Here is a 25,264-nt window from a genome sequence, read left to right as displayed (position 1 = left end):
TCATTTTCTTAGTTTTTTTCGTTACTTACAATCAACGAAACAAAATGTGTTGACTTCACGAAATTATATACATCACACAGAGGCCACCGTCCTGAGGACATAATTGGGGCTGTAGAATAAGTAGATGACCAGTCTGGTATTCCACAAGCGATAGTTCTCAACAGAATAAATTGGCTGATCTATGCTTATAAATAATTTAAAAATTCAATTCATCAATGGAATTCTCGGAGACTATCAGTACTATCAATTTTAAAAAGTCGAAGGTTGTTACTTAAGAAACAAAAATTGCTTTAAAAATTCAGAAAGGATTCTAGGGATCCCTTCGTCATTTATGATTTTTACACCAATCATGTCGAACTTTTTTGAGAACTAATTTATACCAACTCATAACTATTAGGACATTTTATTTTTAAACAGTTTTTTTTTCTTATTTCGGCTCAAGTTGGTTGAAGGAATCATTTTGTTTGAATGGGTTAGACAAAGTTTTATTTCTCACACAGTCTACATGACATTCTTAAATTCTATCTAAACAAGTTAGTTGACAAAATACAGCTTCTAAATGTGATTTTGCTCTATGGAACAATGTCGGAAAAGGTAAAAAACAACTTAAAGACAAATAATATAAGAGTTTATTCGTGGAATTATTAGAAATGTAAGCGCAAAGAATGTAGCTAATACTATAAAAGGCGTTAAAATAATTGGTCTTCTTCCTGTCAGTGCCAAATGATTCAACGAATTACAGTTTGATTTAGTTACAATTAAAAATTAGATAAGTGGAAAAATTTAACGAGTATAATGAAAACATTTTGTGTATTGCGTCAAATTTCCTTGACAAGTGATTTCTATTACCTTCTGTTTGGCTATTTCTGTAGCCTCTTTCCATGGTAAGTTTATCTGTTGTAGTTCTTTTTCGAGAGTTCTTCTCCAATGTTTGTACAGATCTGCCTCTTCAATCTTTTGCTTGTTGTGTTTCAATTTAATACTGGCCCAGTTATGTTTGTTACTTCTGTAGTATATCAACTATCCATCTCCATTTTAGCTTCGTAATCGTTACGTCTATTTTCTCTTCTCTACAGTTATGTTCCAAAGGTATTCATTACTTATCCTGTTAAAAATTTTTGCATATAAATTGTAGGCATGTGTTAATGAACGATTGAAGTTTCTGGTACATCTGTATATTATCTTTCTCCATATAATAGAATGAATTTTATATTTGTCTGAAACAGTCTTAGTTTTATTGTTTTTGAGATACTTCTTGAAGACCATATTTTAGACAGAGACTTTTATATATATATATATATATATATATATATATATATATATATATATATATATATATACGAGGATGTATTTATATCTAGTCTAGACTGTAAGTTTCAAAAGAGGTAAATTTTCCATTAAAGATGATGACCTATCGGGAAGGCCAGTTTCTGTGTCAGTCCCCCAAAAGCGTGCAAGGCTAGAAGCATCGCGTTCAATCTGTGCTCGATTTGAAAACGATGTATACTTCTTAAACCGAATTGTTACTACAGATGAGACTTTGATACATTTCTACGATCCAGAAACAAAGCAACAATCGATGGAATGGCGATACTCTGGTTCCCCAACACCTAAGTTTCGTGTACAAAAATCTACTGGAAAAGTTCTTGTTTCAGTTTTTTGGAATTACCTTGGATAAAGGTAGAACAATAACTGGAGATTACTATTCAACATTACTGAGCTATCCAAAGGTGTTTTGTTTTTGCGGGACAACGCCCCTGCACACAAATCTCATGTTGCCATGCAAATAATTGCTGATTTAGGGTTTGATTTACTAGAACACCCCCCTTATTCAACAGAATTGGCTTCGTCGACTATCATCTCTCTCCTTAACTGAAAAAAAGTCGTAAATTTTCTTCCAACGAGGAGGTAATAAAAGCTGTGGAGGTCTGGTTTGCAGAGCAAAAAGAAACATTTTTTTTGAAAGGTCTAGAGACGACGCATGTTCGCTGAAAAATGTATCCAATTAGGGTGAGAAGTGAGAATATGTTGAGTAATAAAATATTTTGACATTGAAATTTTGTTTGGTTATATAATATATTATATAATTTAAAGTCATCCAGTTTTTCAAAGTTAATTCCTGACCTTTTATCCTCTTTTTTACACATTATCAAATCTATTACCAATGTTTAACAGGTTTGACGACAGCACATATCCATGTTTCATTCCATTTTCGATTTTGATTTGCTGGAACATTCTTTTCTCTATCCAGGCGGTGTAATTGTTATAAAAAGTTGTAATATTTTGGTTTACTTATATGATAGTTCATACGCTTTTTGGATTTTCCACTTCTCTGTTTATCCGGTCAAGTGTTTTCCGAAGTCAAAATTTAACCACATGTCTTCGTTTTCCTTTTTTGTTCGCTCCAGTATTACTCTCACTCACACAATATGGTCAATGCATCAACTACTTCCGAATTCAATTCGTTGTTTAGCGGTTCTCTCATTCTTTCCAGAGTAACTCTAGCTATGATCTTGTTCGCAACGTTTAGGCAACCGAGTCTGTCATATGTTCAGTGTTTATTTTATAACTATGACATCACGCAATATGGCGGCTTTACTGAAATGTTTAAACTAACTACAAAGTTTCTTGACGGATTTCGACTTTTAATAGAAACTTGTACATGGCAGAATTCACAAATACTAATTCAAGATCTCGATTGTATCCTTCAACAAGAAGGATACAATAATATGAACTCGTATGAAGTATATGGTAGACTTCGCAGAGGTTAAGTCACACACGAATCTATTCTAATGAACGAAACCTTCAACAATAAAATCAAATTTTTTCTTCTACCTGATCTCTTATGACACTTCACCAATAGCTGAGTCTTCATTGGTTCAATCAATCATGAATCAGTTTTTATTTTTAATTTCAATTGTAATACATGATCTGGAAACAGCGTTTCATAACTGAATGAATTCTAAGGTATTAAATTTGATAAAAGAAAACTGAACATATAGAACTTAAGATAAAATATAACAGTAATGAATAAAAAGCGTGAACAAGGTTACAAATTTATTGACTTTGAAATAATAATAAAAAAACTTAATAATACTAAAAGAATATTGACCTAAACATATTCCAACTGGTTTTTTTAAAAGTATGTTACTAAAATCTGACGAATTTTAGAAGAAGTAGTGTAAAAATTCATCTAGATCGAAGTTCAATTCGACTATGACAATTAGTTTGTAAAAAGTCATCATTCGAGTTAATAAAAATGATATGATTTTCATAAACAATGGAAACTGATGTTTCTGATTTTTTCAAAATTTTTTATTCAAGGACCCAATTGTGAGTTTCTTTATTAGTCTCAGTAATATTCATCGGGTTGCAGTAGATCGATTACAACCAAGAAAGGATTGACTAATATTTATCTGGGTTGGTATACTTCCCCCGCCGTAATACTAGATATCTATAATATATGCTAGTAATACTGAGTGTATTAACCATCTTCATCTTATAAACATCGTTTTGATATAATCCAAATGTGTTTCCAGTACATATCAAACATCCAGTTGTCATTTGGGGAATATAACAGTTCTAAGAGCATCTTCTGGTAAAGTTTCCAGCACTGCAACAGCTCCATCATTGAACGGAAAAGATATACCTCCATCTAGTACTAAATATGCATCAAAGCAATGAGATTTTATTTCAATTGTAGAAACGAACCCCCGCGGCTTAATTCCTTTAGGGTGAGGCCAAACTCCTGATGATATCAAGTCTCGGATTGTGTATCCCATTCGCTTATCATCTGAAAATTAGAATTGAGCCTAAGCTGTAAATTTTGGAACCTTTGGGGATATTCATATTGAACATACTATTTAATATCCCCTACACCAACATTTACAATTACACTGACTTGCATTTAGATAACAAGGAGAGTGATCCTAGTTGGTATAACATATAAACTAGTGTAATCGTGAGGATTGGTATATATTATGTTCAATTTAACTGAACAACAATGAAAGTTTAGGTTTCAAAGTAAAAGAAAACTAGAATTTAGTAAACAAGATGATATATCACTTAAAAATGTTCACTTAGCGGTTTTTGCAAATTAAATTTTCGAAACTAATATTATATATAATATATAATAATGCTGGTCATGAAATAGCGAAAATGTTATCACAGATGTTCTAACTTAATAAATCCATAATCGGCTTATAAACGTAGATAAGGAACCCAACATTAAGAATTGTACTTAATATAACAGTAAAATTAAATAAAAAAATGAATTTGTTGCTTCAAATTTCTGTTTGTAACTTAAGAAGAGAAAAGTTACACTTTTTGATGAAAGTTGCAAGACATTTTTTGGTTTTTCTTGTTTTTGTTGCCATAATATAAATACAAAAGTTAATATTTTATAACAGTAAAATCATACTGGTGACTTTTTAACTTCATGGCTATGACAATTTCCAGGAAAATTCTAAAATTGTGATTTACCAAGTTTTTTTTCCTTTTGCCTTTATTTATAACACATGTACAATTATTCAAAATCGCTAGCATCACATTCATCTTCCTCAGAATCAATGTCGTTCAAGTAAATTACAAGTCTATTTAAAATTGGTAGATTTTGCATATATTGATTTTCAATCTTTTCTCGTGGCATTTCACCAAATTCAAGGTTCTAATGTTTGATCATTCTTTCATTATCAGTTCCACAACGGAGGACGAATTTTTATGAGAAATGTTGCCTATTATATCTTTTTAGTCGGGACCATATTGATTCGATCGGATTTTAAACACAATTGTGCGGAGGTAATCTTAAAACAGCGTAACCTTCAATATCCTAGTGGTCTAAAGAGCACAGTATTATGACTGTCAAACCATGTTTGATCCAAGTAATAGATTATGATACTCTTTTGATTGTTTTCCTTTTATTTACTGTTTTGTATCTAAAACCATGTTTTTCTTAAAAGTTTCCATACCTTAAAGATATGTTTCAGTTCTGCAAGAATACCTTGAAAATTTAGCATTATGTTTGATGCGAACATACTGTAGATTGTTTCCCTATGGGAGTTAATCTATCAGGTTTTACTTTTAAAAAAATTCCTGAAACATCCCTCTTTCGTCGCATTGCTTTGCAATTTTGTAGAGTGTAGTCTGAGGGGTATTTTCATTGTTTCCTGGGTAGCATCTCTTCTACAGGCTACAAAGTTGGTTAAAAATAGTTACAATCACTATTTGAGAATCTGTTGACAGATGTCGTCTCTTTTAAACTGTTTGGCATCTCACTGTGCTAGGACCTAGTAGGGCGTTTACCGAATCTGCAAATTGACTTCAATTAATCTTGGAGTCATGGTTGTCACTTTCTTTATTGTTCACAAAATTTTTATTCAAGAATAATTTGGTCTTTAATACAACGTACACTTGCACAGCTCATACCTAAATACTGATTATGAACCGGAAACCCTACTAAAAGTACCTACTTGAAGATTATAGAAAAAATATTTGGAATTATGTGTAATACCTCTTCTTCTTCTTCCTACTCCGTTTAAGGCAGATTGCCTGTTCATTCTTCACAGCATGCCTATTGCCTCAATTGATGGTAAAATTATCACTCCATCTTTTTCGTGGCCGTCCCATACTTCTTCCCCCCAGAGGTGAGTTGTCTCGTGCTATCCTTACTATTCTTTCCTCGCTCATTCTACTTATGTGTGAGGTCCCATTCGCGCTTTTTGCTCAGTACCCATTAGTTAATATTTTCCACTCTGCATTTTTGCCTTATGTCGTCGCTACATTCTCTGTCTAGGAGCGTTTTTCCAGTAATTTTTTATAGGACTTTCATTTCGCTTGTTTCCAGGAGCCTTTTTGTTTTTGCTGTAATAGTATTCATTGCACCCAATTCTTTACTTCCCCTAGTCATCCTCGCTTCCAGATTTTCTCCCTCGTCACCTTTGTCTTTATTAACCTCCCCGAGATATACATAACTTTGAACTTGTTCTAAGCTCATTGCCCTTTTTCTTCGTTCAGTTGTATTGACAAACTTCTCATTGCTCTTTTCCTTTGAGGTGTTGTCATTATCATGAACTTCGATTTATCTTTGTAGATTCACTGTCTCTGCCATTTCTATGAAGGCTCTGAAAGTTCCTTAAGCTCGTTTTCCAATGTTGAAAGGATTACTACATCATCTGCATATGTGTCCTTGTTCTGTTCAAACCGATTTCACTTACTATCCATTAAAATTACAACGTAGTGGATAAAGGATTTCTCTGTTTTAGTCCTGTCTTGGTCTGAAAACATTTTGATATTCTTTGATTTACCTAAACCTTAGTTTTTGTATGTTCGAGTGTCATTTTTGTAAGACTTATAAGCTTTTTAAGGATACTAAGATCATTCATAATGCTGTACAAATGGTTTCACAGTATCATCGTAGGCTTTTTGGAAATGTATGAAGACTGAGTAAATTGGCAGGTCATATTTGTGGACTCTTTAACAAAGCAGAGGAAGAGAAGTTGGATATATGGGAAAGGACAATACTCAGAAGGATACTAAGGGGTTGAGAAGAGCAAATAATGAAATACGGAATTTATTTGGGGAAGCAGAACTAAACAAAATAAAAGATCAAAAAGATAGAGTGGCAGCGATTCGACAATGACTTAAAAAGAAATAAATACTACAAACTCAGTAAGTCGTTTTTTAGTTACCCTTATAAAGAGTTAAATATTTAACATTATATTCTGCAAATATATTTTGTGATAGTTCATGTAGCTAATGTAAAAAAAATTGCTATGCCAAAAAATTTCATTAGAAAATAGTTGTAAGAAAGCAACAATTCTTGGTATCCATTATAATGAGAAAATATTTTTAGGTTTACTATGGTCATGAAATATTGATTTCCATATCCTTACCAGGTTTGAAAATGAGATTTTTATTATAAACGTTTGCTAATGTTCTGGCTAAATTATCTCTATCTTCATCGGGATTAATGGAAAGTAGCCTTAAAATTTCAGCAATACTTTGATTGGAAACCCTATTAATACTTAAATGCCAAGAAGTAGAGCCTGTTCCAGTTGACACACAAATACCTGAACATTTGACATTTGTAACTTGCTCTGTATTGTTCAGTCTCATTTGAAGATGAGATACTCTTGCTGACAAAGTTTCGCCCATAAATACCTGAAAAGTAGAAAACTAATTAATTCAAAACTACATATTATAAAACAAAGTCGTCCACAGCGTATCCCTTCCAGTTTACGATAAACTCGAAAACTCATAAATAGATTGTTATGAGATTTTACCAATAGATATAACAAACACATTTATTCCATTTTTATCAAAAATAAACTTTTTGAAATGGGGAAAAATATCTTATGTAAATTTTTTTTTCAAAAATCAATTTAACTGAATAAAATCGGATAACTGTTACATAGTCTTTTCAACTAATTACTGTCTATTCGTTTTGGCACACTATCAACTGAAGTTCAGCAGTCATGTCGTGTAAAACTGTTCTACAAGATTGAAATCGACGAAACCTACTTTGAAATTGAAATATTGTTTTCTAACAGCCAATTTTTTGTTTAGTCAGCCAAGCAGCACAATCTTCAAATACATTCAATATTATTTGAATGCATCTCTTCAAAATAAGATGTTAACTTTTCCACTCCATTAGATGACATGGATTACCAAATCTGTTTGTTTGTAAAATAAAGCATATATTTCGCGTTTATAAATCAGTATAATATTGGCCATTCAATTCAAGTGAGCTTCTGATAACCTTGCAGAGAGTTTTTTCATATGTAACCTTTCATGAAAATATAATATACCCCTTTGGTTGAAATATTTACTTTGTTAGCCAGTTCACGTACTTTTATTTAAAGATTATTTGGTACGAGGGCATTGATTTTATCAACCATTTTCACTGCAGTTACAGGTAAATGACGATCCCGGATTTTAGCATCATCCGTGTTTATATGGCTAATTTGAAAACAAAAAACCACTTTCAAAAAATTCCATAGGACGTAGCACATCAAGTGATAACATTTTCATGAGGTTTTTTCTGTTTTTTAAATTATAAAGCAATGTTAATCTCTAAAAAGTTACTCTTCCCTCAAACTGCCCTCCTATACTATTTTGGCTTGTAAAAGTGAAAGATGGACAAAAACGAGCACTTCTGAGTTGCATACTATTAAAATACCTTTCCAATTTCCATTAAAGTCATATAATACTCCAGATTTTAATGTGGAAGTAACTATACAAAATGACTTTTTTTCTCACCAAAAATTAAACTTTTAAATACGTAATTGGTTATAATATGATTTGAGTACATTTCATTTCAGTTATTCAAAATAGAGAATTTATTATATTAATTTCTAAAAATGTTATTGTGAAAATAATTAACAAATTCTCTAACCCTATTTACTTTATAGACCAATATTTTTATTTTATGTTGTATTGAAGTGATATTATTTGCTTCAAAATTGACTGACTGACTGATACTGTTCTAGTAATTTGGATCATGTTGTCTCCACCTAAAGTGCTTCTAAAAATACAATAACTTTAACAGATATTTCTGTCTTTGCTCACCTCATTTAGTGCTAATACTGGTAAAACATTTGGAGCACATTTGCCTTTTAATGGAGGTAAAAAGTGTCCATCTACATGATGCAAACTTTGTGGCATTAAACGATCCTTTTCATCTACTGCTAAGGTTATTCTTATCCTAGTACGCATTAACCATTGAAAATCACCCTAAAATAGTTTATAGAAAGTATGACAAAATAGATAAACCAATGTCAAATTTTTAACCAACATACAAAGTCACAATAAATTATAATAAACTGTTATGGTGGATTCTACCTCCACTTCAATGGAGGATATTGAGAATTAATCAGGATTTGTCATTGGCTCGCCTTTGCTTTCGAACAACTATTTTAAAGGTCCATAAACGGATATATTGTGAATCTAGTAAAATTTAAAAATAATTTGCACATTGAGTAATAAGGGATGGTTTTGACCAAAAATAAAATGCAAAGTATAATTCCAGTGAGCGACCAAATTTTTATTATCCTAATCCCGATCTTAAATTTATTTTATTTTAGGACATCCAGTTTCAAATTAAGTTAGTTTTAATGATAGTAGACGCTTCAGTCTATGACTTAACACATGACTTAACTAGCACATTAGATATATTGATACTCTTTCAGTGCTATATATATATATATATATATATATATATATATATATATATATATATATAAATATATATACATTTACAAGGAAAATTTTGATTTATGGACAACGAGCCAATAATATGCCTAGTTTACGTCAAAAAAAAAATGTTTCCTTTTAGTGAATATACGTTTTATCAAACTTATGTTAAAATACAGAGAAGACGTTTCCGTACATAGTATATACATATATATGAGCTTTGATGCACTACATTTTTAGTCATTACTGAATTTTATCTATGTTACAATGAGATGCTAGTACAGCAGTGTCATCAACATTAGTTACCACCAGTTGTTCTTGTTGGTATGGCAGCTGTATACTTACTTGCCACAATTATTAAATGAGTTAAGAAATCGAACTAAACTATCAATAATACTTGCCATATTATCAGAGAACTGAAAGATCCGTAGTGAAAATACAAGAACATCACATTAGAAAATCGGTTTGAAAAATGGAGAATAAAGGTAAACAGAAATACATCTAGTTAGATCACCTTTACACTACGCAAAGCTAACTCAAAGACCTAAAATCCATATCAATAATGTACTAGTACACAACAATGTCCAGTAAAGAAGCAGCGTCCATCAACTAAAAATTGCAAACCACGAATATCCAACCCTAGTATCCTAAAGGTTTCATAATCCTAACCTTAATATTAGCCTATAGAAATGTATTTCTGATCACTAATTGCATTAATAATAAAAATGGTGATGAGCTGCTGGGAAACAAAATGGTTCTAGTCAGGTGAAAGGGATCAGTCTTATGACCATTTCACTATTGGAACACAATGTGTCTTTTCAGATAGTTTCCGTCTAATTCAAATTGTGCACATATTGGCATCGGCTTGAATGGTGCTAAGATGGGTTCTTTCCTTCTTGGTACATAGAAATACTGACTGTCAGTTCTTTTGAGAATTATCTGTTTTGGTAATTCATTTAAATGAAGTTTTAGGAGGGGAATTTTTGCCATGAGTGAATTTATAATTTTCTCTTTTTCATATAGGCTTTTGAATATTCTGATCATAGACATGTTGATATGCTGTTGTATCAAAATAAACAGTGGAGTTGACTTTATAATAACTCCCACTGCCATTGTTGTAGAGCTCTTCATGGCTCCTGTAATTCAAATAGAAGCTAGTTTTTTCACCTTGTCGATTATTGCTTGAATTTTTTGTGCCATGCAATTGCACAATAGTTTATTATTGGCCTTACAATCATAGTATACATATATTTCAATATGTGGGCAACAACTTTCCCTTTTGCTTATTGTGTGAGTTGTTGTACCTTTCCTAAAAATATTCTTGATTCTACAGATGTTGACAAAAGGATGACTCCCAGAAAAGTGGCTTGTTTTAGAATAATTTTTCCCCAGATAATTTTGTTTGAATATTCTTCGGCTTCTATTTCCACTATGGTTTTTTATCATAGTTTAGATTCAGCCTCATAATTTTCCTGTTTTATGGAGTTCTTTCACACATATATGCTTTACCTACACCATATATATGGGGAATGGTTTGCCAATTACTGCTTTGGTTTAATTGTCTTGTGGACAGCATCGCCCAGAATCAATAAATTATAGTTCTATGCACCCATTTCAGTTCTGTCGAGTCATTGACAATATCGTGAGATGCGTTATATTCAAGTAGACATGAATAAAGTTACAGTACCATATTAAATATCTGACAACGATACCTGTTTTAGTTTTTCTATAGTTTTGCAAACATTTAATGAACACCATCTTGGTAAACACAGATAACCTTCAGAACGGGTAGGATCTGAATTAAAGCCTATCACGGGTTTTTTGTTGTTCAACACTCTGCTAGCTGCCAATAAGAATGTTCCATCGCCTCCAATAGGTATTATAATATCTGCCTTTTCTACTTTTTCATCAGTACATGAGAATCTGAAAAATATTTTGTTAATGTTCCCTTGTGAATTATGAATATGTTTTTGAGTTGAATAAAAGCATGTGACAATGTTCATACAAAACAAATCATAGATAAAATAGAGGTTATTTAATTATTTATTCACTTCACATCAACATGATGATATATTTAAACTCTAATATAACAGTTATACGTCACATTGTATTACATTACATATTGTTTTATGTATTGTGGTTATAAGATTATATTATTTACCTACATCTATTTTTTCTATTTTTATAAATTTGTATCGTGAAGTTTCTAATAATTCCAAAATTTTCATCATAACATCATAATCAACAGCTTTTTGAATATAGCTAGTTGATGCATTATATTTTTAATTTGAAACAAAATGAATTTAGATTAATAATAAATTAATATTAACACACTCAATGCTGCAGCGTACAATTTCTTGTAGTAAATAAAGATGAGAGAATAAAATTAATGAACTATTAAGTCAGATCACGTGAAGTGGATCCTACTTCACCACTTGATAAAATAGAATTATCAAAAGTATTATTATGAACCTAAGATTATCAAATAAAAGTGCTCACAAAAATGTTCACTTGTTTCATTGACAACTACTGCTCCAAGGAATATGTAAACCAGCTTTCTACCCTTAAGCTCTATATGTAACAAGACTATAATCTTAGTGAAACTTATTGTAGAAAAATCAGAATCTACTACTATGAAGGATGTTTGATTGAATTTATACTTTCTAGGCCTGTAACTATAAATTCTTTATTCTTTAGAAGAGTTAATCACATACATAAGTATGAGTTTTATTTGTGGTTTGGTATTGTCAATATCCATTAGAATTTTGAAGTCTTCTTCATTATCTCTACCTGACGAATTTCCTTCAATGCAGTCCTCTTTGATGACTCCTTTGCTTTATGGCAGCAGGAATTTTTTCTTCCTTCTTGCTTTTTGTTTTCTTTCCTTCAGCGTTATTGTTATCATTTTTTTGCTGTGCTTCATTCAGTCTTCTTAACACTAATTGAACTGTTTCAAATGTGGAATTGGAACAGTTTTTTTTACATTAGAAGTCTCACATAAGGAATTTTTTGGCAAGAGGACTTATTCTTACTAATAACATTTCAAAACATTTCTATAATACTTTTTGGCATTTGTTCTTTTTCAGGAGATGGATAGCTGATTCTGAAGAATAAATCTAAAGCAACTGAAGTGTTTATTTTTACCCCAAATGTTGTGTTTACATTTACCCCACCACAAAATTTCCAGGGTAAATGTAAACACAAAGGGAATTCTTCCAAATATTATTTGTATTGGTGAAAAACTCAAGAATTAAGTAAGCATTAGGTATAATATAATTCAATCAAAAATATGAAACTCAAATTTTCACCGAGTTTCTTCAAGATTTTGCACCCATCTAAAACTTAAATTTTAACCCAAACTTGACGAAAACAAATGTAAAACTTTAACGGACTGAATGAAAATTGCAATAATTTCTGTTTACATTTACTCCTTGTTTACAATCACCCCAGTCAACCCTATATAAGTTTCGTTTATATTCACCTATTAACTACTTCTACCTCAGTACCCAATGCAAGTAGAGTATTTTTCAAGTGCTCTTCAAATTCTTTATGAAGGTAATGGAATGAAATGAGTTTCTCATAGTTTGATCCACGTTTTCTCAACAATGTTTCTAATTCTTTATCCGAAAGATTTTTATGTTTTGTCTTTTCATATTCATATCTTGATAACTTAGATACAATCAGTGCCTTTTCCATCTTCATTGGTTTAGTTTCATTAGAAATATGTTTGGTTCGCATATTTATATTCTTAAAAATACCTGCAAAACAGGAAGCATGTAAAATATACAATGTAATATTAGAAACAATGAATTATTAATATAGAGGCTATGTACTCAGTGATAAATTTAAACATTACAATAGAAGAATCTAATTGCAGCAAATTATTAGAGTAAATGCATAAGTATGTGTTTCTATAAATATAACAAATCTGAAAAATATCAGACTAATGTCAAATTTTATTGTTACTCAAATATTCAATGAATAGTCAAATACTGTGTTTAATAATTTGATAATTGTATGTAATGTACATTAATTCCTAAGAATGAATCAATTGAATCATTATTAACAATATTATTTGAAACGAAACAGAGGGATGAACACTTTGGAAAGATGAACATAAGATTGAAATGATTAACATTATAAAAGAAACTTATTCATCAAAACTTACCCGAAATCACACTCCTGGTCAATGTTCTTGGGTTATACATTGAAAAAATATTTTAAAAAATAATAACTATTTTTAAAACAGAATTTTTAAAAATTGAATAGCCCTGAAAGGTTAGAATATTAAGCTGCACTTTGTACTTCTCCACACATACATTATCAGTAAGTATTCAAGTTTCCTAATATTTGATTATACATATCTATAGTCAGTGTTGTGACCTATTTCATAAACAAATTTATTAATAGGTTAGTATAATTATTTTCAGATAATATCATACTCTCAATACTTTTGATATATTTGACAACACATAACCTAAGATTTTTCCTAAAATGCGGGAAAAATAAATGAGGCCAGTCATCAGTAGCTGCTTCATGAGATAGAGAGAGAGAGAGAGAGAAAGAGTTTCGTTGGGTTTTTTTTGTGGTAGGGATGAGGATATTATTCTAGTGAGCAAAGGAAATTATTAGGTTTGGCCTTATATAGTAAATATTCCTTTGCATGGCTTGAGTTGTTATTTGTCATTTTCTCAGGATAATTATTTTCTTTTAATGCAGTTTTTGAAAGGCATCTAAATTCAGGATCTGATAGTTGGATATAGTTACACTGCTATGTTGACTTGTCGATTCAAATTTGACATGCCTCGTGCATGACATCACTCTGGAATCAGAATGTTTTCTTGCCACTAAGATTAGGTTTGAGTTGTATGTATTTAATGAGTTTTTGTGTGTTGGTGATATTTTTTTGTGTTTAGCGGCTATTAAAAGTTGACGTAACAGTTATTATATTCTTTTAAAATATTGTACCTTCTATTATGAGATCATGATGCCGTCGCTACATGTGAAAACACCAATCGAAATACCAGTATTAAATGCCTTGGTTTCCAAAAAAAAAGACTTCAGCAAAGCGGTGGATAGGAGATAGGACCCTGTGGTTAAGAGAATAAAATTCATTTCATTAAATTCGAAGAGGATAGTTCCATATAATGCAAAGTGCCTATGTTTAAAACATTGTTTATTGACCTATTTATGATTCGCTCAATGAAATAAAATATAACCATAATATATCAGAGACATTATTATTAAATTGATTAATTTTGCTATTTATATATTAAATAGCCTTTTATTTTACGGTTTAGGGAGAAAATTATATTTATTGTGAACCGCACGTGACCTTAGAACGTGAAATGGTAAATTCAATAACCATATCTATAATACATATATATCTATGTCTTTGCATCAAATATTACTTTTGAAATCAAAATTGAACCTTTATAACAGGTATATAGCATACTTCTTTATTATACGTCATTATACTCATATTTGTAATACCCATATATGGACAGTTGATATCGTCGCTGCGCGATTGAAACCGCGTAAGAGCAGTTTGTAAAGACCGCGTATTTGCTTTTTAATGATTTTACAGGAGGAAGAAAAAACTTGCTGCCAACTTCAGGCCTCCTACTGTTTCGCGGTTTTGTTTCCCTAGCCCAACTGACGTTTCTCATTGGATAATTCAAATCAGATGAAGTTTAGTATAAGCCAATAGGCGTTTAGAATCGGCCAGCACGATATTTGAATTTTGCGCGTTTTGCTGTTACGCGGTATTTACAAACTGCTCTTATGCGGTTTCGAACGCGCAGCGACGATATGGAAAAGCGTCATTACGTTACGGTGTCGACAATACTCATTTTCTCTCTCGTTCGAGACACTTTATCTATACTGTGCATGCTCCATGCGCGCAAAAGATACACAGAACTAACTGAAGCGCTCAGAGAAGAGAAAGAACGATACACTATTTGTTTCACTTAGTCGGAACACCTTCTGCTTATAAGAACTGTCCATATAGAAGTATCACATATATGATTATACTTTACATACTTGATTTCAACTTGACGTCACATTGTGCAAGAGAGATGGCGTTTGTCTACGCATAAGCATACCGGTGTATGTATATTTGTTAGGTTAGGTTAGGTTGTTAGTTGGATAGTTCTATCAGCTAAACTTTTTCAAATTCACAATCGAAATAGAACTAAATAACAAAATTACTTTTCTTGATGTCAAGTTATATAAAATTAACAATAGCATAAAAATATAATGGTATACGAAACCAACTTGGTCCTCAAGATATTAAAACTTCTATTTATGCCATCCTATATCACAAAAAAGATCAGTAATTAAGTTTGTCTGATAGATCTGTCCCACTATCAGATCCTGAATTCAGATGCTTAGTTATTCAAAGCATTGACTACCTTCATAAAGGTGAATCATTAACAGGAAGAATGTAACGCATAATTTCTTTGTGGGTTAAAGGAAGAAATCGTAGAAAAGCGATCGCATTTGAAGAAAAAGAAATTGCTTTTCTATCAGAACAACACACCTTCTCAGATTTCGGCTATGGCTAAAATTTACAAATTACACTGCGAATTGGTTGATCACCTAACGTATTCACCAGATCTGGCCCCCACTGACTTTTTCATGATTTCTAACTTTAATATTTAACTTTTAGGAGAGAAATTTTAATCAGTCGAGACATAAACGCATATTTTGAGATTAAATACGGCAAATATTATTTGGTAGGGTTGAAAACTTCAGAGAATCCCTGGACTCAGTGCATGTATCCAGAAAGAGACTAAGTTGGAAAATGAAAATCGTGTTTCTTTATTAGGTCGAGAACTTCTCCCACAACCCTTGTAAATAACGATTTATTAACATTTCGTGGCACGAAGCACTTTCAGGATAATGTTTATTTAACGTTTTGTTGTTTTTTCAAATTGTTTTTACACTAAAAATATTATTTAATTAACAATAAAAATTAGTTTTTTCTTCATGTTTACCTAACTACAAAAACAGTTTTCTTTATATTGGCATTTGTGAGATTTATATGAAATTTTAACAAATTACATCAGGAACGTGACGGAAACTAACAATATAGTCACCGTATTTACAATATATGACTGAGAGAAGCAATCCCAAATACAACAACAATCTTGACCATTAAATACTTCATCGGGAGCACTAATTTGTGACGGAGAGTGAGAGAAAAATACTTTATTGTCAAAAAAATGTTACAATTTGTAGACAAAAGCTTGTGAAAACTAAAAAACAAACACAAAAATAACTAAATAAAGATACAAATAAAATTTTAATATACAGGGGAAAAGCACGATGAGTAACAAAATTATAAGTAATAGTAATAGGTAATAATTAGTATGTAAGTAGTATATGAATCCATAGAAAAAATTAAACCAGTATGCAGCATCGGAGTTAAATTTTACTGAATAGTCAATTTTAATGAAATACGCGTATTTTGATTCTGTAGAAATACGAAATATATTGAGAATTTCGTAATCTTGATAATTGGAGTTTGCGTCATACAATGTAAACATTATTTTTTTTATTTAATAAAAAAATTTCTATTTATGTAATTAGTTAGTAATATTGCTTAAAAGTTTCATTGATAGTTCTAAATAGATCAGAAATTTGTCAACTATTTTCCAATTCTATGCGAAATGAGACAAAAAGTTATTCCACTTTTATTCTTCGTATGACGACAAACTGAAAACACTATAATATGCAAAAACATGACATTTGAAAACCTAGATCGAAATTACAGGGGTTCATATAGTAACGTTAAATAATTAGATTTCTAGTTTCTAATTAACGTTAACTAATTAGATTTCTACTTAGTTAACGTTAAATAGATTAGATTGGCAAAAAATATCTCCATAAATCTGTTCCTATTTGACGTGTCCAAGTTTATAGAAGAAAAATAGTAAATGAAAACATATTCACCCCTTAAGTACTACCATTGGGTCATTCTGACCCTGTGTAGTTATCAAAACATGGCAACTAAGCATTTCTCATCGTAACTGAAAAACGTTATTTTATTTTGAAAAGTGTAGTCTATTATTATATTCTTTTTGCGGTTGTTTCGCGGTTATTTTCGTATAATCAAGTTTTTTTACATCAAGAAAATGAGTCACAAAAGAAACGTTCCACTTTCTGATCAAGAACTGTTAGAAATAGTGGAAAGTGATGATTTCTGGGAAGACATGGAATCAGAAAACCACGCTGAGTCACAGGTTAAACATCAATCCAGCGAAGAGTCACTGACAACAGATAGATTGCAGGCATGTACAGAACTTTTAGGATATGGTGACGAAAGTGACAAGGAAGAAGAAGATGTGGAACTGTTAAGTGAACACAACACAGATAGTGAGGATGACTGGGTGCCTAGTGATAACGAACTTTTATCGAATCAGAAAGACGACTGTGTTGAATTACTTGAAATTGAAGGAGAAAGAACTGATCAACAGAGAAATTATTGGTATGGAAAGAAAGATAAAACGAAATGGTCAAAAGAAGCTCCAAAAAGAGGAAAAACCTTAGCACCAAACTTACTTCGAGTTTTACCTTCCTTGAAAGGAAATGTTCGTCAGAATCCACCATTTACTCCTCTAGAGAGTTGGAGATATTTTATTGACAGTACGATGATTGAAATTATTGTGAAATATACAAATCAACGGATCGAAATGGTTTCTTCAAAATATGGCAAATTCAAACGAAATAAAAATTCCCGACAACAGTATGCTCCAACATAACTGAAATTGTAGCATTCTTTGGACTTCTTTATCTTCAAGGAGTTTTTAAATCGGCACATGAAGACTTAAGATCTCTTTGGGCAACGGACGGCACAGGGCGAGATTTATTTCGTTGCACTATGTCTTTAGCCAGATTTTCTTTTCTCCTGTGCTGTATTCGTTTCGATGATTACACCACTAGAGTCGAAAGAAGAAGAGTTAATAAATTGGCACCAATCTCAGATATTTTCGAAAAATTTGTGACTAATTCGAAACAAAATTATAGTCCAGGCGAAAATTTAACAGTAGATGAGATGCTGGTACCTTTTAGAGGTAGGTGCGCATTTCGCATGTATATGCCTAATAAACCTGCAAAATATGGTTTGAAAATTCAAATTCTCACGGATTGTCAGACGCACTACATGTTAAACGCAGAAGTTTATACCGGCAAAATTATTGTAGAACCTAACAAAGTTCCGAAAATAACAGTAGGCAACCAGATAACGAAAAAACTTTCTCATCCAACTGAAGTGGTATTGCGATTAACAGAACCATTGAAGAATACTGGCAGAAACATTATAGGTTAATGAGAGAGAAAAATGAATTTAACGTATGTAGGAACAGTGAAAAAAAAAAACAAAAGATTCATCCCTTCAGAGTTCATGCCTGCTGCTAACCGAGAAGTCAATAGTAGTTTATTTGGATTCACTAAACATGAAATCATTGTGTCGTTTGTCCCAAAAAAATCAAAATCCGTAATTCTCATCTCCAGTAAACATCACGACAATGAAGTAGATAAAGAGACTTATTCTACAACAGAACTAAAGGGGGAGTAGACTCTTTAGATCAGAAATGTGCGAATTACTCCACTTCCCGTAGAACAAGACGTTGGCCGATGACTATTTTTCATGTCATTCTGAACATAACAGGAGTCAATAGTAGAGTTATTTTTCAGTTCGCTCAGAAAAGTATGTCAAGATCCGAGTTCATCAAAAAATTAGGCCGTGATTTATGCGTGCCACACATCCAAAATAGGTTAAGTAAAACACTGCCTCGCAGTTTAAAAGTTATAATGGAGAGCTTACTGGGTAATGCAAATCTTACACGTCCAGAACCTCAACAAAGAGGATTAGCTTCTAAAAGAAAGAGATGTGCAATCTGTCCGTCTAAAAATGACAGAAAAACCAATACTACTTGTGAAACATGTCATTTACCAATATGCAAGCAATGCACTAGAAATTTGTGTTCTAATTGTATTTAACTAATGTAATTAAAAAATAAGTTTTTTCGTATATTATAATAGCATTTTTTTCAATAAAACTTTTTGAAAAAAATTTCCACTTTTTTTAAACAAAAAATCAAAATTGGGTCTATTTGACCCAGTAGTATTAGATATGTCACTATTTATGAACGGTAGTACTTAAGGGTCACGCATAGTGCACGTGATCAGAGCTGAAAACGCCAAAGTCGAGCATGTAACAGGACCGCATTTGAGAACTAATTTGCGGTTTCATACAGCAGATTAATGATATAAATTATAAATAATTATGCACAATTATTATAACAAAACCATACAATGTAAACGTGAATGGTTTTATTTTGTTTTTTGGCCATTTAATCAATAATGTTTCAGTTACATCTATTTTTATACTCTTTGGCAATTTCTAAAAGATCTGCCTTAACCATCATTTCATAAAAAAATATATTTTTAGAAGTAAGCCATTCTTGAATACATGCTTGTTGTTATTGTTGGAATTTTCTCAAGTTTCCTCGTGTGATACGAAGCATTGTCTAATACGACAATACAATTCTCTTTAAGCTTTGGTACAATTTTCGAGAACTAATTTTCGTCCACCGTCCGTTTTCTCCTGATAGTCTCCGGTTTTTTTTTTTCGATACCCATAAAGCATCTGGCAGAAAACCATCTACAAAATAAAGATAAGAAAATTCATTTATGTTCTATAGTTTTGGAGATAGTCTTTGATTACACACATACATTCACAGACAGGTTGCACAAAATAAAAGCTTGTAAAATATATAATATCACCTACCTGATGGGTTTGTTAATCCGGTGGAAAGTCCATCCGAGAATGCTTGCCTCGAGGATAGTAAATTCTATTTTGTTAACGAAATTTCTTAATTTTTCTAAGATAATCTAGCCTCCATACAATATTTCTGCTTTTTCTAATAACAAAATGTTCCTTCCTCGTTTTTTATCATATTCTTTTTATAAATTATAAAATGTTGATCTCCTAGAGTCCTTATCTATGTTAACCATTATCAGAACTTTATTTACTGTAGTTAACTCATCAAGAAAAAATTTTGCACAATTTTTCTGATGGCGCTCCTGTATAAATCATCAATTGAATTGTTAATTTTTTTTCTTGAGAGATACTTTTTTGGGTCTGCCATTGAATCATTGTAATCATTTTCTTGCATTTCATTTGTAAAAATATTTACAATAATTTGTTTTGTATCTGTATCCGTGTGAGACATATTTAAGAAAATTATACAACAGACAAAAATAAATAATTTCACTGCAGTACGATAATACGATGCCGAATGCCTTTCCTGTTGGGGTTGCGGCGGCGGAATCGTAAAACGGTACTTACTTAAAAAATATGCCTCGTACTTAGTTCTTGTTACCTAAGGTATTATTTAGAAAGAAACAGTCGGTAGGTTAGATGAAAACTTCATATAAAAAAAACGGTAATGATATAAAGTTCAAATTAAAAGAAATAATAATGGAAATATAAACGATCTAAATAAAATAATGCGTCGTCTTTACGTCTAAGTCTTCAAAATAATAATGCGTCTTTTTGTCTTTCGGATTCATAGATTATGTTGAAACTCTCGCGGCCTTTCGTCTAATCATTATATGACCTCTATTACATCGTAATAGGGGTCATATAATGATGATAATGGTGTGTCGGCTAAAACAAAAACAACTTGGGTAGTCAGTTAAAGTTAAAAGTGTGGAGTTGGGAGAAAACTAAAAACAATAACTAAATGTAAAAGAAACCAAACTAGAATTTGAAAAATTTGGATAGGTATAATTCTCTACAGTACAAATACTTTTTTCTCTATTTGTCCACCTCAAATGGTCGCCAAAAAGCCAACACCTCTAATGAATTTAAATAGTTGAAAGGAATACAAACAAAAACTAAAATTAAATAGAAAAGTCTCAAACTAAATTAAGATCTGAGACACAATTTGAAATAATTATAACATGCAATAAATACTCTGCGAACCGTCACTATCAACAGTCGAAACGAACCTAATATTGTATTTAATGCAAATAATGGGCTGGCTATGTTGAAATAATATTTTATTGATCTTTAGCGACACTTTGATTTCTTTTAGGATGACTAAGAAGAACCAGAAGAAATACTACCTTTGTCATGTGTACGGTTTTTATAAGTTTCTTTAAGCTCGCTCCAGTATCAGTTTTGCGGTCGGAGTTCTTTGATACTTTTTTCAGTTATTTAAGTAAGAATAAATTTGTAAAATCCAGTTAAACCCAATAGAACTTATATGTGTTCAAATGAAAAATGGAGTAGAAACAAATTAAAAGACGTAAAAAATCTTCCGTGAATAATCTAACAACCTAATAGTACCTAGTAGATAAAATGTATGGTGAAAGAAGAACAGAATAGATGGAATGTTTATAACCTATGTCTCCAAAGTTTTGACACAAAATATTTAAAAACATATTTTTGTAATAAGTACCATCTTCAATGAAATTTTTTTTATTTGCCATAATTAACGGCTTAGTAACTATTTTTAAATCAGGTCACCCCTTATTAACCCCCCCAGAATGGTTCGATCGCCTTATACTTACCATTACTTAAGTCCTTAAGAGACTCATACAGTGTACCAAGTTTGGTATTTTTATGTTGAAGGCTTGCAAAGAAATTTACTTTTTTCGAAATTTCGTCATATTTTAGGCGCGTCTATACGCCATTTCATGCAAAATTTTGCACTTGCAACATTATCGATTTGATGCTATTTTTATTGCGTCCAAGCTGAAATTCTAGAGAGAACTCTAGTTACTTTTGGCATAACAACCAACTTGTCCATCAGGCGAGGCAGCAGCAGATTATTGCCAGTTATTCACTGACCACTTTTTTCTTGACTATCTCACTTAGTTTTGTAATTTTCATTTTTAAAACTGTCACAAAATATTAAATAAAATTTAACGTTAGGAATTTGTTTAATTTACTTATAGAATTTACTGAATTTTAGTGGTGGTATTGGTAAGATTGGTAATTTCAAACGACGTACAATATTAATGTATGAAATATTTTGACTTTTGAAAAAATGCGTGAAATTTCTTGCAAGTTGTCTTACATCATGTCAAGCTGCCTTTATGTGAAACAAATGTAATAAAAAAGAAAATAATATAGAGCTGTTTTTAAAAATTGCGTACATGTATATCTGGCAGTGCATTTATTTTGTTAGCAAAACTAATTAGTCTATTAATTAAATTAATCTAGTGATTTTCTAACTAAAAAGTTTTAATATTAGAGTGTATTTCACACTTATTATAATGATAAACTATTGTGCTGTAAAAGTCAGCCAGAAAAATGAGCCGGGAATATCGTTTCACAGGTAATTAATAATCATAAAATGCATCCTCAGATTATTAGTAACCATTGATTTTTATTGTTTGAAAATTATTTGAACTGTATCTAACGATCTATTATTATCACTATAATATTAGAGCTACTTTCATTTGTTATTTCATAAATTTTAACTCAAAACTTTATATTTATCTTGGAGTATTGAAGTATACCAGTGGCGTAGGTAATGTAATTCATACTAAATATTTTTTTGGTAAATATATTTATACTTTAATTAATCCATATATTTTTACTTTTAAAAACATCTTATAATGGATATGATATTTTGTAACATTATTCAAATGTTACAGCTTTCCTAAAGGTTTGGAAAGAAGAAAAACATGAATGAAGAATATGAACATTGGTAGTTGGGAACCAACAGTAAATGATCGAATGTATTGAAAGCATTTTGATTGACTGAGGTTCTATGTCAAATGTTCGTTTGCTTAATGATGCAGTCCCCACCATTTTTCCTGCACTTCATAAATATGTTCAACCATCAGTGGTAAGTAATAACTTATGAAACAATTCTAATAGAAATGTATTGCACTGAGTTTTCTATAAAAATGTATGTTGAAATCAATTAAACTCTTCATGTTTCAGGTTCCTAAAAGCCTGCGTCTCCAACAGCACCCTCAACTGTAGTCACATCCCCTGAAATCCTGAAAAAGAAGTTGTGGAGAAAGTTCTTCTAAGAGAAAATCAGGAACAGAGAAAAATGAAAGTACAACCATTAACGCGCTACAAAATAAAAGTAACTACTTTAAAAGATACTTATTATTAAAGAACTCAAAAAAATTATTAGAAAATGAAAAAGGGTTGCTACTAACTAAGCAGTATGTGTACTGTAAATAAAGAAATGCTGTAGAGAAGTTTGGGAAGTCGGAAAAAATATTTAGCCAGAAATCATGAATAAAATCGAAGCAAATCAACTGCTGCACCAACGTAGGATAGTGGAAAGATTCAAAAGAGTTGAACTTGTTGAGCTAATGAAGTGGTGAAAAATATGAGCACTATGCGTTGTGTACAGCGTCGGATTAAGAAGTAGTGGGACCAGGAGCTAGAATCGACCCGGGGCCAACTTAAGGAAGACAAAATCAAAACTCTTTTAAATGTAATACGAGTATATCAGTTTCAAATGAAATTTAAGTTATAAGTGAAAATTAATCCAAATCTTATTTCATAAACAATATAAAATTTTTATTTAATAAACTTCTTTTTCTATTTAGTTGTGGCAACATTTTCAATTGTCTGATCAAAATTTATATTCTGTAACAACTCATTTCCAATGCACAGCCTTTTTAATGACGAAAATGGCTCATCTAAAATTGTAAAGCGATGTACATTTTTTATTCTCTGAAAAACTGAGAATGACCTTTCTGCTTCACAATATATCGCTATAGGTATCGTCACGAGCAATCGGAATAGTGATCATATGGGTGATTCCGTTCTAACTGTGATATTCAATGTCCTGTATTGTTTTTTTGTACTAGTCATTAATTAATAATCAATTAATAAAAATTTTGTGTTAATTGAATAATTCTTAATATATTTAAACATTATTTTTATACAATATAACTTGCCACTTAAAGAAAACTTATACTACATCACTTGAATGTCAGTACCGTGTCATGTCCATTCCTAGAATTTACCGATAAATTATTAATTTTTTTTGTCGTAACAAATGATTTAAACTAATTACCTTATAAATTCTAATGTTTATGATCAAACTGAGGAAAATTGATGCACTTGTTGTTTAATATCTTAAGTTACCATGTCAGTACCGTGTCATGTCCATTCCTAGAATTTACCGATAAATTATTAATTTTTTTTTGTCGTAACAAATGATTTAAACTAATTACCTTATAAATTCTAATGTTTATGATCAAACTGAGGAAAATTGATGCACTTGTTGTTTAATATCTTAAGTTACCATGTCAGTACCGTGGATAAATGAGTCAGTACCGTGGAACTCAAAATCCGACATTTGTGTCTTGCTCGTGATACTTTGAAGTTGTAGTAAATTCCTCTTAGAGTTTTATTTTTACAGTAAAATAGATGAATAATATGCATAAAAAAGTTAGAAAAGTTAAATTTTAAAATCTTGAAATTTTGAATACAAAAAATCACAGTTAGAACGGAATCACCCATATCTGATTCAACGATCCAATTAAGCATTTTCAATGGTATTACTAAATTATTTGTATTATTAATTAATTCAGGTTTGATAAGAGAAATTAAGTTGTATGCATGGAATGTAGAATTTATTATTATTTAAATAATAATAAAAGTAAAAAAATATTATATAGAGTAAAAAATTATTGTCTTTTTTTCCTTCCTACTCCATTTTAGGAATATTGCCTGTTCATTCTTCGCAACATGCCTATTGCCTCAATTGATGGTAAAATTATCACTCCATCTTTTTCGTGGCTTTCCCATACTTCTTCTCCCCAGTGGTGAGTTGTCTCGTGCTGTCCTTACTATTCTTTCCTCGCTCATTCTACTTATGTGTTCGTCCCATTCGCGCTTTCTGCTCAGTACCCATTCGTTAATATTTTTCACTCTGCATTTTTGCCTTATGTCGTCGCTACGTTCCCTGGTTAGGAGCGTTTTTCCAGTAATTTTTCGTAAGACTCTCATTTCCAGGAGTCTTTTTGTTTTTGCTGTACCAGGCCGAGTTTCTGCTGTGTACGTTAATATGGGTCTTGA

At 31.2% G+C, this 25,264-nt stretch overlaps 1 protein-coding gene and 1 long non-coding RNA gene across 2 annotated transcripts; both read right to left on the bottom strand.

Annotated features, from left to right (window-relative positions):
- Positions 1–3,044: 3,044 nt before the first annotated feature.
- LOC130896688 (NAD kinase 2, mitochondrial) lies at positions 3,045–13,732 on the bottom strand. The gene is made up of 6 exons (XM_057804949.1): positions 13,358–13,732; positions 12,671–12,947; positions 10,902–11,112; positions 8,566–8,730; positions 6,891–7,158; positions 3,045–3,793 (listed from the first exon to the last, which is right to left on the bottom strand). The coding sequence occupies exons 1-6, from the start codon at positions 13,395–13,397 to the stop codon at positions 3,561–3,563; spliced, it is 1,194 nt and encodes a 397-aa protein (XP_057660932.1). The 5' UTR covers positions 13,398–13,732; the 3' UTR covers positions 3,045–3,560.
- A 2,656-nt stretch (positions 13,733–16,388) lies between these two features.
- Positions 16,389–20,348, bottom strand: LOC130896687 (uncharacterized). Its single transcript, XR_009059604.1, has 2 exons — positions 19,985–20,348; positions 16,389–19,858 (listed from the first exon to the last, which is right to left on the bottom strand). It is a non-coding gene; the product is annotated as an uncharacterized LOC130896687 (long non-coding RNA).
- Between the last annotated feature and the right edge of the window lie 4,916 nt (positions 20,349–25,264).

This window comes from Diorhabda carinulata, chromosome 7, assembly GCF_026250575.1.
Source record: "Diorhabda carinulata isolate Delta chromosome 7, icDioCari1.1, whole genome shotgun sequence".
NCBI lineage: Eukaryota > Metazoa > Arthropoda > Insecta > Coleoptera > Chrysomelidae > Diorhabda > Diorhabda carinulata.
This window is presented reverse-complemented; position numbering and strand designations above follow the sequence as displayed.